General features: G+C 50.0%; 1 protein-coding gene across 3 annotated transcripts in view; it reads left to right on the top strand.

Annotated features, from left to right (window-relative positions):
* LOC114587773 (uncharacterized) overlaps positions 1–15,294 on the top strand; it is a 32,871-nt gene extending 17,577 nt beyond the window's left edge. The window contains exons 6-11 of one of the 3 annotated variants that reach the window (XR_013391176.1): positions 6,289–6,438; positions 6,685–6,767; positions 8,418–8,561; positions 9,353–9,491; positions 10,183–10,413; positions 12,795–12,931. Coding sequence is in view for 2 of the 3 variants with exons in the window: in XM_028712494.2 (XP_028568327.2) it covers positions 6,289–6,438; positions 6,685–6,767; positions 8,418–8,561; positions 9,353–9,491; positions 12,795–13,294 (1,016 nt within the window). In the remaining variant the exon portion in view is untranslated. Of the gene's footprint in view, positions 1–6,288; positions 6,439–6,684; positions 6,768–8,417; positions 8,562–9,352; positions 9,492–10,182; positions 10,414–12,794 lie in introns of all 3 variants that reach the window. The other 2 variants (XM_028712495.2, XM_028712494.2) reach the window with 2 other exon arrangements.
* The last annotated feature ends 866 nt before the right edge of the window (positions 15,295–16,160 follow it).

A 16,160-nucleotide genomic window follows, 5' to 3' on the forward strand; every position in this document is an offset into this window, starting at 1 on the left:
GCAGGGCTGTGTAGGGATTTACGGTAGGTTTTTAATGATGCCCATAGAAAGGAAAGGGTCAGAGTTCAGTGGTAGAGAAGTTGCTTTACCTGCAGAAGCTGCCAGGTTCAATCCTGGCCGTCTCCAGGTCTGAAACCCTGCAGCTGCTGCCAATCAGTGTAGACAGTACTGACACAGTATGAGGCAGCGGCTTCCTGCACTCCTATAAAGGAGCTGCTTACGTGACCATATGGATAAGGTCTGAGAACTAAAATTTATTAGCTAATTTATTCAAAATAGAACAATGCAAAGAGTCACCCACAAAGCAGAATATGAAGCTTCTCCTGAACACAGTGTGGCAAGTGATTTCTCACTTGCCAACGTTGACACCAATATATAACTACAACATGTTAATGTCTGTGTCCATGTGGGTGTGAGACACGGGTGGCGCTGTGGGTTAAACCACAGAGCCTATCAGAAGGTCGGTGGTTCGATTCCCCGCGACAGGGTGCGCTCCCGTTGCTCAGTCTCTGCTCCTGCCAACCTAGCAGTTCAAAAGCACGTCCAAGTGCAAGTAGATAAATAGGTACCACTCCGGCGGGAAGGTAAATGGCATTTCCGTGCGCTGCTCTGGTTCACCAGAAGCGGCTTAGTCATGCCGGCCACATGACCCAGAAAAACTGTCTGCGGACAAGCGCCAGCTCCCTCAGCCAGTAAAGCAAGATGAGCGCCGCAACCCCAGAGTCGGCCACGGCTGGACCTAATGGTCAGGGATCCCTTTACCTTTTACCATGTGGGCATCACTCCTGGTTTGCCATCCCCGTTGGGCATATATATGCTACAGATTTTAAAACTGGTGTCATTTTCCAGCGTGTTTGGGTGCACCTGACAAATGAGCCTGTTTGTCTTTAAGATGCCACAAAACCCTTTGATGGACTGGTTTTGACATCCATTCCTTTTCCCCGGGAACTGGGAGAACTCCAGCTCTTGGGTGCTGGGATCGGATAGCTAAGGATTGTCAGGCACCTTCATACAACTCCCAGAAGCTGCAGCAGGGAAACTGATATAAAAGCTTATGCAACAGTGTAGACATACGTTTTTGTCTCCTGTCCGCGTGGAATAAAGGCAGAGTTCTGTCCTCCGCAGTTCTTGATGGGGAAATGGCAGATTTGAAGAAGCACCTGTCTCTCACACTGCCTTGCGCTTGGGGAAACTGGAGCAGGAACTGTTGTAAGTGGCGTAACCAGGAACCTCTCATTGTACGCCCAGGGAACAAAATGTCCCTCGTGGCTCTGAACAGGTTAAGCTTCAGCCACTCCGCCCCCACCCCCAAAAGCCCTTGGCTTATCAGGCAAAGCCTTGTGCGGAGAAATTCCTGTGAAGGGGGCAGAGGAGAGGGGTGGGGAAGGGTTGCTGGAAAAGCAGGCGCAGCCTTGGGGTGGGAGGGCTGCAGTGGATTTTAACCCACTCCCCACTCTCCCCCTGGACCTTCCCTCCTGCATCTACCCTGAAAATGTTTGAGCAAGTCCAAACCTTCCTGCGCCATATCCAGGACTTCAAGCGTAAATACCTAACTCCTGCCGCCGCTTTCTGCTTTGTAGTCGAAGGACGGGAGGGAAGTGTTGCCTTGTAGAAAGTGTAGCGCGGGGTGCGCAGCGGGGAGGAAGACTTAAAAGTGATTTAGTCTGTCTTGCCAAAGGGGGGGAAAGGGGGCTCTCTACTTATAAGGGTGAGACCGGGGTGTTTGTTGTGCGGGAGAGGAAGGAATTGGGCAAGTTTGGGTGGTTGCATATTGTTCAAATTGCAAATGTGTGTGTGTACGGGTGATGTTTATCTGTAACGAACCTGAGTCACGACTTCAGCCTTGCGAAAGCCCTTTGGTCTTTCTTGTTCAAGCAAGTCAACTTTTTTGGGGTGGGGGGGTGAAGCTGAAGAGCCAGTGAGGGTGTTATGTGAACCCACCTAAGAATGGAGGATATGCTAGAGGCCAGGTGAGGCTGAAAGCTTTTTCGAGGGGGGAGTTGTGGGCAAGGTGCCCATAGCCTTTCTGACTTCTATCATTAAAGCTACATTGTTCAGCAGAACATGGCTTTGATGTGAACTTGGGTCTCGTCCACTTTCTGTTGGCAAAGTTCATCAGCATCACCTGTTGTGTGGATGAGAAAGCAGCCGGAAGCATCCTGGAGAATCCCTTTAGTGTTTAAAGGTTGTATGGAGTTTGTACTGAAGACAAGAGAGAGAGAGAGACTGTGTCTTAGGTTGTGTGTGTGTGTACATGCATATGCTTACGTGAATTAAGGACACGAAACCAATGGATTTGAGTTACAAGAAAGGAGTTATCTCAGGTATATCTTTCTGATAGTAAGAGCTGTTTGACAGTGGAATTGTCTCCCTTGGGAAGTGATGGACTCTCTTTCCTTGGTTTTTAAGCAGAGGTTGAATGGCTTTAGCTGAGATTTCTGTATTGCAGGGGTTGGTCTAGATGACCGCCAGGGTCCCTTCCAACTCTGCAACTCTTCAGTTCTATGATTCCATAACATAAGTGTGTCTGCTCGTGAGAGAGCCCCAGCGCTGAGTTAAATTTTCAGGTTCTGGCAAGTAAACATTGACTAGAACAACACCCAGGGCAGGGTATGTGGAAAGGGGAAGCGCATTTTTGGAACATGCTTGTGTTTTTGTTTCAAAGGCAGCTCTTGTTCTCAGTATTTTGGGGAGAGAAGAACTACAGGTATGTTCACCTTTCCCCATACCCCACATCCTGTGTGCTCCCACTGCCTGTTTTTGAAGCCCCACACTCATGATGTGAGCCACAGTCCACACCAATCCTGTAGTTCATGGGTAAGCAAACTAAAGCCCAGGGGCCGGATCTGGCCCAATCGCCTTCTAAATCCGGCCCGCGAACGTTCCGGGAATCAGCATGTTTTTACATGAGTAGAATGTGTCCTTTTATTTAAAATGCACCTCTGGGTTATTTGTGGGGCATAGGAATTCATTCTTTTCTCCCCCTTCAAAATACAGTCTGGCCACCCACAAGGTCAAGTTTGCTGACCCCTGCTGTAGTTCCTTGGAAAACATGGCTTTTTAAGCCACATTCATTTTGTACTTAAGAATGGCACATACATTTTAGTCTACTCTGAGTGGGCAGTTTAAGAAAACAAATAATATTTTTTGTTCCTGAAACACATTTTAACTTTTATCTCCCTATAAACTAGATAGTGTTCAAGCTATCCTGATCTCTTTCGCTTTCTCCCAGTCTGCTCTCCCAGGAACTGGACAAGACTGGAGGAACAGCCTTGTCACTCACCTGCTTTCCACCCCTTCCCCTGCCACCGTTGTGGCTGTCATCTTCAGGAGGACGGGGAGGGGGGTTGACCCTTCAAGGACATCCATGCGTAACCTTGCTGGTGCACACAGTATTGCACAGATTTTTTAAAAAGGAAAAAAAAGTGTTCAGGCATCAGTGAAGGTGCCAAGTCCCTCTCCTGTTCCTGCCAGTTTCAATGGAGAACAGAGAGTCCGGTTGCATCTGGGTCAAGTCACAAGGCAGTGGAGATCAGCATCCAGAGCAGGCAGACTGGGGAGAATCTTCTTCCACATAAGCTCAAGGGGATGCAAAGATATTTAAAGTGAGAAAAGCACGATTTGTGAGCTTTGGTGATGCAAGGGAAGATTCCCGAGTGATAAGTGAGGTGATTCAAAATGCATGTATGATTAGCAACTTTGGGTGAGAAAATTTCCTGGCAGACTGAGACCAATGTTATTGGGCGGACACAGTGCAATGCTAGACTATGGAACTCACTGCCACAACAGGCAGCAATGGCCACCAACTGGAATGTCTTTAAAATAGGCAGGTTCTTGAAGGAGAGGGCTATTGAAGGCTACTAGCCATGGGAACTGTGTTCTGCATCCCCTGGGGGCCGTCCCATCAGATAAGTTATCTTGCTTCTAATGAATTTCTTTTTTTCTGTTCAATCGTTTTTATTCATTTTCCAATAAAAAACATCCAATTAACATATCAAATCATAATCCAATAAAAATAATAATAATAAAATTAAAAAGGGTCAAATTGTCTTCCAAATTATAATTATTAATTTTTCGGGGCTTCCCATAGTCTGGACCTTGAAGCATGTCTCCAAATCTCAGTCCTGCCTCTCCTCTTTGTTTCCATATTTTCCACATCTCGATTTTAATGCTTTAAACTTCTCTGTCTCTGGCGCATCTAATGAATTTCTTAAGTGAATTCCCTCTCGAACTCCCAGTCTGGCACTCAACTCATGTGACTTCATGGGCAGAAGATCCTGGTATGGGGGCCATAATCCATGGGGCAGCTGGGTCATAGCTGCGTTTCTTGGTGAAGGAGGCTCTTTTGCAAGGCAGTCATCTTCAGCTGGTGGTTTAGCGCTCGCTGTTGCTTCGCAGCCTAACCCAAAGCAGGCCTGTATAAGGGAGTCATTGGCGCACCCCGCAATTGCCTAACCTTGACTCCCATAGGTTCAGGTTGGGGGGTCACAAGTGTTATAAGAATTTTAAGGTCTTAGATATATATTAAATGTTCATAAATGTACAAAGCAAACACGTATATAAATATATAAACCACATGTCTGAAGCAGCACAGGAAGACAGTCCTGCAACCATTTTAACTCCCAAACTGACCAAATGTTTCTCTGCAAGGAGGGGAGGAAATGGAAAAAAACCTTTCCATTGTCTCAGGAATTAAGTAATTACCACCTCAGAGGAATGGCCAAACTCCCAGAAAAGGCAATCAGATAAGGCATTATCAGATAACCTGGCAGACAGGAAAAACGACAACATTCAAATTTCTGTTGTAGACCGTCTTTTCTGTGATGTATGTATGATGTATGGAGGGGTGGTCTGGAGCTCGATGGCAGGGAATTTCAAAACGGATATATAAGGCCTTGCGCACCATTGTTCAAGGTCCTCCTTTCCTGCGTGTGAGGGGAGCACCCTGTTGCAACTGCCAATAAAGATCAGGCTTACTAGCTGCTTTGCTTCTCAATATTCTCTGGTTGGCCTCAGTTATTTTCTCCTACTGATAGAGAACCTACAAAAGGACTCTATTTGGGCTCTTGGGTACCCCATAAGGGAAAAGGAGCAGGTTTTTTTACTTACATCACAAGCAAGAGACTTCAGCCAGGAGACAGAAGCAAAACAGCGGCCTGTAGGCATGATCTTTGTTGCTGCAACAAGGCTTCCCAGTACTATAGAGATGATGCAGCCAGAAGCCCTGCGCAATGGTTACATCTGTATTTTAAAGTTTCCCAAAGTTTCCCATAATACACCTCAGGATGCATCACCAAGACATCATAGATATGTGGCAGAAAAGGTATTGCATCAGGTAGAACCTGAGATCCAGGCATGCCCCTGTCACTCAAATATAGTCTTTTACACATACCTGAGTTAAGTCAAATACACCCCTTTGTCTTGTCTGGTCTTCACCCCACTACGGGGTGGGTGGGCATTGTGATTAAGATGGTTGTGATTGAGATGGTCTGACACTCATCATGGCAGGATATCATCTGCCATGACTCCTTGGGAAGGCCCTGCTGATGTTGGGATTATGGTGGGCTCACTAACCTCCCCTTAGACATCACTTCCCTGGATCCTAAGTGCCATTGGAACTGAGAAGATAGATACAACGATGTGATTTCTTATGAATTTCTAAAGTATTCCCACTGAGCCAGTACATTTATCAGTGAATTGCTACATTTGGTAATAGGCAGCAGAGGCTCTTTGTCTTTGCCTCGTGCTGTGGAGAGGCAAGGTTCATGGGAGGAGGTTTCTCACCCCACTTCCAATTTCCCAGTAACAGCCACACCAGCAGTGCTGTGGCTGAAGAATGAGTCCCCAAATGGACCTTGGGGCTAATCATGTCTCCTAGGTCTGAAAAAATCAAGTAAGGTAAAGGTAAAGGGACCCCTGGTCGTTAGGTCCAGTTGTGGCCGACTCTGGGGTTGCGGCGCTCATCTCCCTTTATTGGCCAACGGAGTTGGCGTACAGCTTCCGGGTCATGTGGCCAGCAGGACTAAGCTGCTTCTGGCGAACCAGAGCAGCACACGGAAACGCCGTTTACCTTCCCACCGGAGCGGTACCTATTTATCTACTTGCACTTTGACATGCTTTTGAACTGCTAGGTTGGCAGGAGCAGGGACCGAGCAAAGGGAGCTCACCCCGTCGTGGGGATTCGAACCGCTGACGTTCTGATCAGCAAGTCCTAGGCTCTGTGGTTTAACCCACAGTGCCAAACAGTGGGAGGCTGTGCTTTGATCCATCTGCTCTCTCTCCTCCCAGCCAGCTCCCTGTTGCCCCATCCAGAAGAGGGTCCCTCTCATCAGGAAGATGGTGGGCTCTTAGCACGGCTATCCCACGGCGATGTCGGGGGCATCTTCCGGCAGGCGGGGAGCCGGGTGCGAATGAGGGTCCGGAACCGCAAGGACACAGGTAAGCAATTGCAGCGGGCGTTTGGGGGAGGGGATGGTGAGGGGCATAAACTGAGGAGCAAGGGAGCCCGGGAAAGGAGAGCAAGGTAGAAAATGGGGGTTGGTGGGAGCATTGCAGAAGCTGGAGGCCTGAGGGAGGAGGAAGGGCAGGCACTGTGGGATTGAAGGAAGGAAGGAAGGAAGGAAGGAAGGAAGGGGCAGTGGAGACTATCTCCTCCTCATGCTGACTCTTTCGATTCACTTCCAGGAGTTTCCAGCGATTTGAACACAGCTGATATTGATGTAGGTGAATGTCCCCGGAGCCCCACCTACCGCCTCTCCCAGCCCCAGGTATTGAAGACCCTGGGAATGGGTAGCTGGGGACCCTGGATGGGGAAGGGGCCATCTGGGTGCTAGGTTTGAAAGGTGGTCAGAGATGGGGGGGAATGGAACTAGAGCGAAGGGTGAGTCAGGGCTGGCTGGCAGGTCTATGCCCCAGGCAAGGACTGGCCCTGCAACCCTTTTCCAATTCCACCCTTGGCACTCTGCACTTACTTCCCTGCTGGCCTGTGCCACTCCGTTTCTCGTGTCTGCAGTGACCTGTGGGCGCCATTGTCTTTGCCCGCTCCACTGCTGCTGCCTGTGAGAGATCCAGGATTGGTGGAGCTGGACAGACTTCACTTTGTATAGGGGAAAGGCAGACCTATAAGGTGGTTGTTGTGAAGAGAAACAATTAGCGGGTGTCGCTCAGTCAAGGAGCATGTGCCTCCTGGCAGTAATTAATTAACAAATTAATATAATAAATACGGGGCAGGTCAGACAAACAGAAGTACTTATTTATGCTACAACACAATGTAGTAATAGCCACCTTGGAGGGCTTTAAAGGGAGGTGAGAATGGCTACAGGTTGTCCCGATGGCTTTGTTCTACCTCCAGGATCATGGCAGGGAAGAGATGAGCTAGAAGATCTAGTATGTCGAGAGATGAAGTGATCTGACCATAGTCAGCTCATCTCTTTCATGAATTGGACACGGTTCCTTATCCTGGGTCATATTTTACAAGAGAAGCCTGCCCCTCAGTTCCTTCTATCTGGGTTGTGAAAGAGAAAGCTTCTCTTGTGATTCCTCTGCATCCTAATCTGCAGAAGAAGGGAGCAAATGGCTTCGTTTTAATATAATGACTCAAGAGCCACTAAATTCTAGTTTGGATTAGGTTGCTGGGTGTCACTATAATTCAGGTTCAGTTCTGAGCCAAGTGGGAACGCCACCACAAGGTATGGCGATGCCTTGGCATTGGCCCCTCACACATAACTGCACTGGTGACTTGCAGGTGTGAATGTACCATTGCAAACCTATTGCCACAGGCAGGCACCTTCCATCACCTCCTGCATTCAGGTGTGAACAGGCCATTTAGATAGTTTTGAAAAAGGACTGGGGAAATTTGCAACTATTCACACCTGTTGCCCATGTGAACCAAGTGGAAGCAGCCATGATCTAGGGCAGTATTTCTCTCTGAGTATCAGATGAGGGGAGGCCACAAGAAGGGGGATGACTACCACCCAAAACCTTCCTTGTGAGCATAGGCGCCAACTCTATAGGGCTGAGGACACCTCAGCTCCCCCCAAAGTATGTGGGGATGGGGCTGAGCTCCCCTAATATTAAGGGGCTGGGCTGTGATGGCAGAAAGCCCTGTCGGATCTCCCCACGGTAGTGGAAGGCCCAATAAGTCAGCTGTAACTTGGCGCATACACTTGTGAGCTCTCAAAAGCACCCATGGCTGCCGCAGTTGGAGACAGATTGCTTCACTACAGGGATGTGGAAGCTGTGTCCCTGCAGGTGTTGCTTGGCTGCAGCTCCCACCATCCCTGATTATTGGCTGTGCTGGCTGGGGCTGATGGACTCCAACTACATCTGGAGAGCCACAGCTTCCCTGCCCTTGCTGTACCCCATAGTCTGATACAATAACTCGGGGCAATCCTTATACCTCGCTCTCTGCTCTTCAGGAGACTGGCCAATATTCTGTGGAGCTGCAACGAGGACCCAGCGGCTTTGGCTTCAGTTTGAGAGGCGGAAGTGAATATAACATGGACATCTATGTCTTGGCCCTCATGGAGGGTGGACCAGCCCAGCAGTGTGGCAAGATTCAGGTATGTGGTGCGGTCTGGGAACACCCAGTGCTGAGGGCAAGTGTGAACCTGGCTGGTTCCTTGAATGGGAAACCACTAGGAGAGCCTCACCCGGGAACATGACAGAAATGTGGCTCTGCTCTAAAAATGTGATCTGTGAGTCAGGAAGTGCCCAGTTCAAATTTTACCATCACCCACGAACTTGCTAAGTACCCTTAAGCAAGACACTAATCCTCAACACAATTCCACCCCCATGGATAATTATATTGGCCTACCAGACACGCTTTAAAAAGAATACGCAAGAATAATGCATGCAGAGCATTCTGAGCACTCAAAAAGTGTTACTTTAATGCTGCAAAATGAGATTATCAGGTTCCCCTGAATGGGCAGCAATATGTGTGTGTTCTGTGTGGAGCTGTGCATATTCTATATTCAGTATATTCTACATTCAGCCTTACAATTATTATTATTATTATTATTATTATTATTATTATTATTATTATTATTCCCCGCCCATCTGGCTGGGTTTCCCCAGCCACTCTGGGCGGCTTACAGCACATAGAAGATAGTAAAACATTAGACATTAAAAATTTCCCGCTATAGGGCTGCCTCCAGATGTCTTCTAAAAGTCAGATAGTTGTTTATTTCCTTGACATCTGATGGGAAGGCGTTCCACAGGGCGGGCGCCACTACCGAGAAGGCCCATTATTGCCATGCCTATCCAATGTGTGGAAACACATTGTGAAATCTCCAGAACAAAGCAAAACCCCAGCCAGCTCTTGGCAGTGATGGTGAGTTTTACACCGTGGCAGGTGAGCGACCAGCTGGTAGAGATCAACGGAGAGCCGACAGCAGGAATGACGCATGCTCAAGCTGTGGAGCACATCCGCAACGGGGGGAGCCGGATACGCCTGGTGCTGAAGAGGGGCAACGGGTTCGTTCCTGATTATGGTACGTCCACACACCTGGTCTTTTCTGCCCATCCCTCTCTTCCTCCACAGTAGAGATAGGCTTAAGCCGACCCCATGATTAATGCAACATGTGAGAAATGATCGCAGGGGAGATGGGATGGCCCAGGTGGAAATTTCAGGTGGGAATAGTCTGGCACGCTCCCCGCCCCACCAGCAAATTTCCCCCTAACCCTTAAGGGAGAGGAGGAAAACCACGATTAGTTTCTCTGTTTCAAGAGAATGATGATAGGCCTTGTAATGGACTTCTCCCAGTTACTTTAAAAATATGCTTATATGCTGTTTTTCTGAGCAAAATCTGTCCAAAGGGGCTTTCAACAATAAAAAGTATACATACTAGCACTAAGGACAAAACAGATTTTCAAAACTCCCCGCCTTTTCTCTGCAGAGAGGCAGGTTCTGGGTCTGCAATATTCACCCCTCTCTCCTCTTCTTTTTTCTTTCCTGCCCTGCCGTCCTTCGTCCGTCTGACCCACCATACACCACCCCGACCCACTCATGGTGTTGTCTGACCCCCCCCTCCCCCCCCACACTTCTCTGCCTAATCTGTGCCAACCTCACCTTAACCTTTTCTGGTCTGCTTTGCCTTCCTGGTCTGTGATGGCTCCATCCCCTACTCCCGGTCTGTGCTGGCCTTGTAACTTCCCTATCACTTCCTCTCTCCGCCCCCAAAGTCTCCATCTGTCTCCGCCCCACAGGGCAGCCGCTGGCCAGCCTGGCTCTCTGCGTGACCAACTCCCCCCGGGGGGAGCCCTGCTTCTGCCTCGTGGGACGGGTCGAACATAAATGGTGGGTGTCCAGCCCCCAGCCGGACCAGCAGAACCACTCAGCCCAGTCCCTCTCTCTCCCATAGTCTCCCAGGGAATCATCCTCAAACAACAAGAGCAACGAGAACTTTGCAACAGGTGGAGCCACCTCTCCTTCTTCCCCTCACTTCCCACCACCACATTAGGACCCTTCCCTGGTCTCCCTGCCCCTGTTTCCCCAGCATCACCCCAGCAGACCTCCCCCCCCCCCCCCGAAGCCAAGGCTGTGTGTATTCTGCAGTTCTGCACAAGTACAGAAAAGGAGCAGAATTTTGGGATGAGCTGCATAATGCAGCCGCGTCAGACTCCCGGGCTGAAGACAGGTGTGCCCTTTTCGTAGCAAGGGGGCACATGTGGCATTCTGTCCAAACATACTTCCATTCTGCAGGGCTGAGTGCTAAAATAGCAGAAGCCAGCCGCGAGAAGTAGTGCTTGGTTGGTGGTTGTAATGTCACAGAGCCAATTTCCCCCATGCAATCGCTTGTTAAATTGCAAGTCTTGGCTGAGTGACACATTATAATTTCTCTTTTAATAGCAAATTCCTTACCCTTGGGGTTTTGAAGGCCGTCTTTAAAGCATGCGGACAGTGCTTGCTAAAAAAAAACCCTTAAAAGGCAGATACTTCTGTGCCCTGTGGAGGCCATTGACTAGTAGAAGCAGAATAAATTATGCAATCTAAATATTCACGCTTGCATAATTCAGCTTTCACAGTGCAGAATTGTGATTTTTTTTTTGTGTGTGCCCTGGCCATAGCTACCATTGCCTCTGGTTGCCTCCCCCATTTTCCATTTCCCACTGATTTGTCTGGAATTCCTCCTCCACATATTAGCACGTTGTGAAACGTTATAGACCTGTCTATGTAATACTGGATTCCTTCCCAAACCTCTTTCCAACTTGCTGTACCCACCTAGCTCCTCCCCCACGCCTAGAAGCCTCCCTCCAGCCCAGCTAGGACATACACAAACCGTCCAAGTGCCATGTTGCCAAGCTGGCCTGTGGTGGCACCCCCAAGGCAAAAGGGAAGTTTGGGTAGGATCCTGCCTCTAGAAGCCCAAAGGGCAGGAAAGCAACCTGGGAGGTGTGAGGACGCTTCCCAGGGTTCCTTGGAGGGAAGCCACAACAGCTGAACCACTTTAAACTGGTGGGGCAGAGAGGCCTTCTCAGTGGAAAACATTGCAGAAGGAAGTTCTCATACTCCTAGGACCTAGATCCAATCTGGGGACCTCAAGGGGCAGAAGAAGAAACCCAAGGGAGCTCTCAGGGATATCCCAGAAAACAGCAGATCTCTCCCCCACCCCCCAATAAAGCAGCCTTCCCCAATCTTGAGTCCCCATATATTGTTTGTGGTGCTGTGGGTTAAACCACAGAGCCTAGGACTTGCCAGTCAGAAGGTCGGCGGTTCGAATCCCCGCAACAGAGCGAGCTCCCGTTGCTCAGTCCCTGCTCCTGCCAACCTAGCAGTTCAAAAGCACATCAAAGTGCAAGTAGATAAATAGGTACTTCTCTGGCAGGAAGGTAAACGGCAGTTCTGTGCGCTGCTCTGGTTCACCACTCTGGCCACATGGCCCAGAAGCTGTATCCCAGCTTCCTCGGCCAATAAAGCGAGATGAGCCCCGCAACCCCAGAGTCGGCCACGACTAGACCTAATGGTCAGGGGTCCATTTACCTTTTTACAACCCCCATCATCCCCAGCCAGCATGGCCCCATGGTCAAGGATGATGGGAGATGTAGTCCAACAATACCAGGGGACCAAAGGTCAAGGAAGGCTGCCCTAAGGTTTCAGAGATGAGGGGTCATATCAGAGTATCCTGAGGGATGTGGATTCCTGGGCAGAATTGGACGCTGGAGCTCCACAGCGTTGCTCCAAGGCAAGCTTCCTCAACCTCAGCCCTCCAGATGTTTTGAGACTACAGTTCCCATCATCCCTGACCACTTGTCCTGCTAGCTATGGATCATGGGAGTTGTAGGCCAAACACATCTGGAGGGCCGAGTTTGAGGAAGCCTGCTTCAAGGAGTATTTTTTAAATATAGCTGGTGATTATTTTAGGTAATGGAGAGGCAGCCGCATTCCACATTCTGTCCTGTCTCCACCCCACCAGTATCTGCCCGCCCTGGCGCTACCTGCCTGGCCTTGCCCAGATGCCAGCATTTTGAAATCAAACCTTGGCAACTTTACCCCCAAGGCAGGGTGTAGCTTGGGATGAGAGCTTTTTCTTTTGTTTCCTTTCTTTTTCAAAACAAAACCAAAGACCCGCCCACTCCATGCAGCCCACCTGGCCTTATTCCAGGCATAGGAAAACTCAGCCCTCCAGTTGTTTTGGGACTACAACTCCCATCATCCCTGACCATTGGTCCTGTTAGCTGAGGGTCATGGGAGTTGTAGTCCCAAAACATCTGGAGGGCTGAAGTTTGCCTATGCCTGCTGAGGAAGGATGTCTTCAGGGTCTAATCTCTCCTGTTCTGTGTTTTTCTCCCCCCAGACCGAGAGTACAGTCAGAGCCCTGCCAGGTTGCAGCAGGCGCCGGAGACCGAGGACAAAGGCAGGCACCGGCACCGGAGAGCAAACCCGCCTGGGGGTCCCCAATATCTGGGTCAGCCCCCCTGTGACGGGGGCAGCCGGGAGGCATCGCCCAGCAACAAGCAGCGGCAGCAGCTCCAGCTCCCCAAAGCCCGCCAGCCTAGCTGGCCGCACCGCAGCTCCACCAAGGCTCCAGGGGAGGAAGACGAAGATGGAGAAGGGGGCTGGAGGCTGCGGGAGCAAGGGAAGGGCGTGGAGGGAGGAGGGGACAGCTGCAAGCTCCTCTCCCCCAGGCCGAGCAGGAAGCTGCGCTCAGACCTGGTCCCTGGTCCCTGGCTGGTGCCCAGCAAGGAGCGCCTGTCGCGGGCTCTGTGGGGCGTCTGCATGGGCCAGGGGGAGGAGGAAGAGCAAAAGGGGGACTCGGGAAGAGGGAAAAGCATGGAGGTGAAGAGGCGCAGCTAAACCCAGCACTCTTTGCGGCTCCACAACGCAGAACTACTCAGTGCCTGGGGCAATGGCCCTGTCCACCCCTATCCGGACTATGCAATATGATTTTCTTTTTTCCTTTCCTTTGCCCGCTCCCCGTATTCGTACTATGCAACGGCAGCTTCCGTCTTGCGCTCCCCGGCCCCCATCCATACTATGCAATGATTCAACACAAACACAAGCCTCCTTCCCCACCTTCCTTGGGATTCTGCTAGGCAATCTTCCGTTTTGCTGCCGCTTCTGCCGCTCCCAAGGACTGCGGTGGTAACATCCCTTATGCAGCCCCCTGCCCTGGGCGGACTAGAACCTATTGCAGTGCTGCCGAAGCTGCGTTGCGAAGATCCCAGGGGGTGTTATGAGAAGTTTTCTCCAGGGAGAAGATCCATAATGGCAGACAGAAAATGGGCTTGCCTGCGATTGCCTACCCTGCAATGCCTAGCGCCAGAGGAGGGATGGTGGCCATGTCCCAGGGCAGTGGTGGCGAAGCTGCGGCCTAATATGGTCAGCCAGGCCTATTTTATACTTGAAGGAAACTTCAAACTATGGCTTACAGCGACAGAAAAAAGCACCAGGTTTTTAAAAGGTCAACTTTTGTCTGCAAAGGCAGGAATCAGAAGTGCACTTAGGATACACTCCTTATTCTTCCTTTGTGGCGCCCGATTAAAATTTGTGTGGGAATGTTCAGGGGTGCAGGAGAGGATCTGTTGTTTGATTATATCCTTTCCAACTTGTATTAACAAGTTCTATAATTTAGCAGAGTAACATTCCCCTTTTAAACTTGCACAGCGGATGCATTTGCTCAGGCTCGCTAAAGCCTCTAAAATAAGTTTCATTGGTAATTTCCCTTTTAGGCCCTCATAAAAAGATAGACACGACACAGTCTTCTATAAAAGTATAAAAAGAGTTTACTTACACATTCTGTTCACAAATGGATCCTAGAAGGCAGACTTAAGTTACAAAAGTAATATACAGCTGGAAACTATCCCATAAGGAGGCAGCTCCTTTGTCCTCTCTTGGCTGCAAGCCAAGAAAGCATCTTAGGCTAAGCAGATGTTGCTTCTTTGATGAATGCAGTCAGAGAGAGAGAGATGGCTGACCAGTCCTGCTCTTTTGTTACCTGGGCAGGTGAAGTCACACCCACCTCTAGTCACATGCAGAGGAAGTCTGTCCCAGCCTAGGAGAAACAGGAAGTTCCGACTGGCTGGTCCAGACATCCCCTTTTATGTCCTCTCTAGGGATGTTGTACTTGACTGCTCTTGTGTTTCACATCCCACAATTTGTCTACTTGCACTGGCATGCTTTCGAACTGCTAGGTTGGCAGGAGCTGGGACAGAGCAATGGGAGCTCACCCCGTCACAGGGATTCGAACCACCGACCTTCCGATCAGCAAGCCCAAGAGGCTCAGTGGGTTAGACCACAGCGCCACCCGCGTCCCTTCAAAATTAATATTACCAGACGTCAGGTGACTGACAGCAGGGTGGAGCTGGCCACTGTCAATGCGGCTGATGGACGCCCCGTGCCACCTCTGGATCACCTGACACCAGGTGACTGACAGGTGGCTGCTGCGACTGGCCCTCCATCCGCATCCATTTTCCTGCTGATGTTCTAGGCTGCTCTCAATTTGCACAGGGCAGTGACTGCATCCAACGGGTCTCAATGGTACTTGGCACAAACCGAAATTGCAACGCTGCCAACAACAAGCCCAGAATGTTCTGTGGGAGGCACACTGGACATCTGTCAGCAGTTAGTTAATGGGAAAGGGTTTCCCTGAGACTTGATCGCTTGAAAACCGCTGACTCAATGTTCCATTCACAAAATCCATTGAGGCTCAGTAGCAGTTAGAGTGTTGGCGAGCCCAGGGTTCAAATCTCTGGGTGACCTTGGGCAACTCATTATCGTTCAACCTAACCTATCACTCAGGCTGGACGCGGGTGGTGCTGTGAGTTAAACCACAAAGCCTAGGGCTTGCCGATCAGAAGGTCAGTGGTTTGAATCCCTGCAACGGGGTGAGCTCCCGTTGCTCGGTCCCAGCTCCTGCCAACCTAGCAGTTCAAAAGCACGTCAAAGTGCAAGTAGATAAATAGGTACCACTCCGGTGGGAAGGTAAATGACATTTCCATGCGCTGCTCTGGTTCGCCAGAAGCGGCTTAGTCATGCTGGCCACATGACCCGGAAGCTGTACGCCGGCTCCCTTGGCCAATAAAGCAAGATGAGCGCCGCAACCCCAGAGTTGGCCACAACTGGACCTAATGGTCAGGGGTCCCTTCACCTTTACCTTTATCACTCAGTCTTGCTGTGAGGATAAAATAGCAGGGAGGAACTAGGTACGGTGCTTTGAGCTCCTTGGGTATAATTGCAACAGATCAACGAACAAACCCATTCCATAGTGACTCATCTACTGTACTAAGGAACCCCTAAGCACCTGTTGTTGTTTTTCTGAAAAGCCCACATGTTTCAGAGGATTCTGTAGAATTACTTTAGGGCATGCAGTCAGTTACCCCACACAAACAAAGCACATTGCTGGAACATGCTCAACACTCCTCCTTTGCAGGGAAGTTGACAATTGGTTGGAGTGGGCAATTCAGGGGCAGCCTCTTCTGCCATGACTGATCTTCTCCCAGAAGACTCACGTGCTTCTGAGGAAACCTCTGGAGCATGATTTGAAAACCACCGGCCTAGTATCCCTTATCACATCACTTTCCAAGACTGTGCAGTGTGGTCTGTGCCACTCTGCTGCTGAACCTTCTCCCCATCGCTGCCCCTTCACCACAGTCCATTCTCCTCCTTCCCTCAGGCTGTGCAGTGGTCCACCAGCCTCATGGACCTTCCCACTCCACTGGTG

Source organism: Podarcis muralis, chromosome 17 (assembly GCF_964188315.1).
Source record: "Podarcis muralis chromosome 17, rPodMur119.hap1.1, whole genome shotgun sequence".
NCBI classification, from domain to species: domain Eukaryota; kingdom Metazoa; phylum Chordata; class Lepidosauria; order Squamata; family Lacertidae; genus Podarcis; species Podarcis muralis.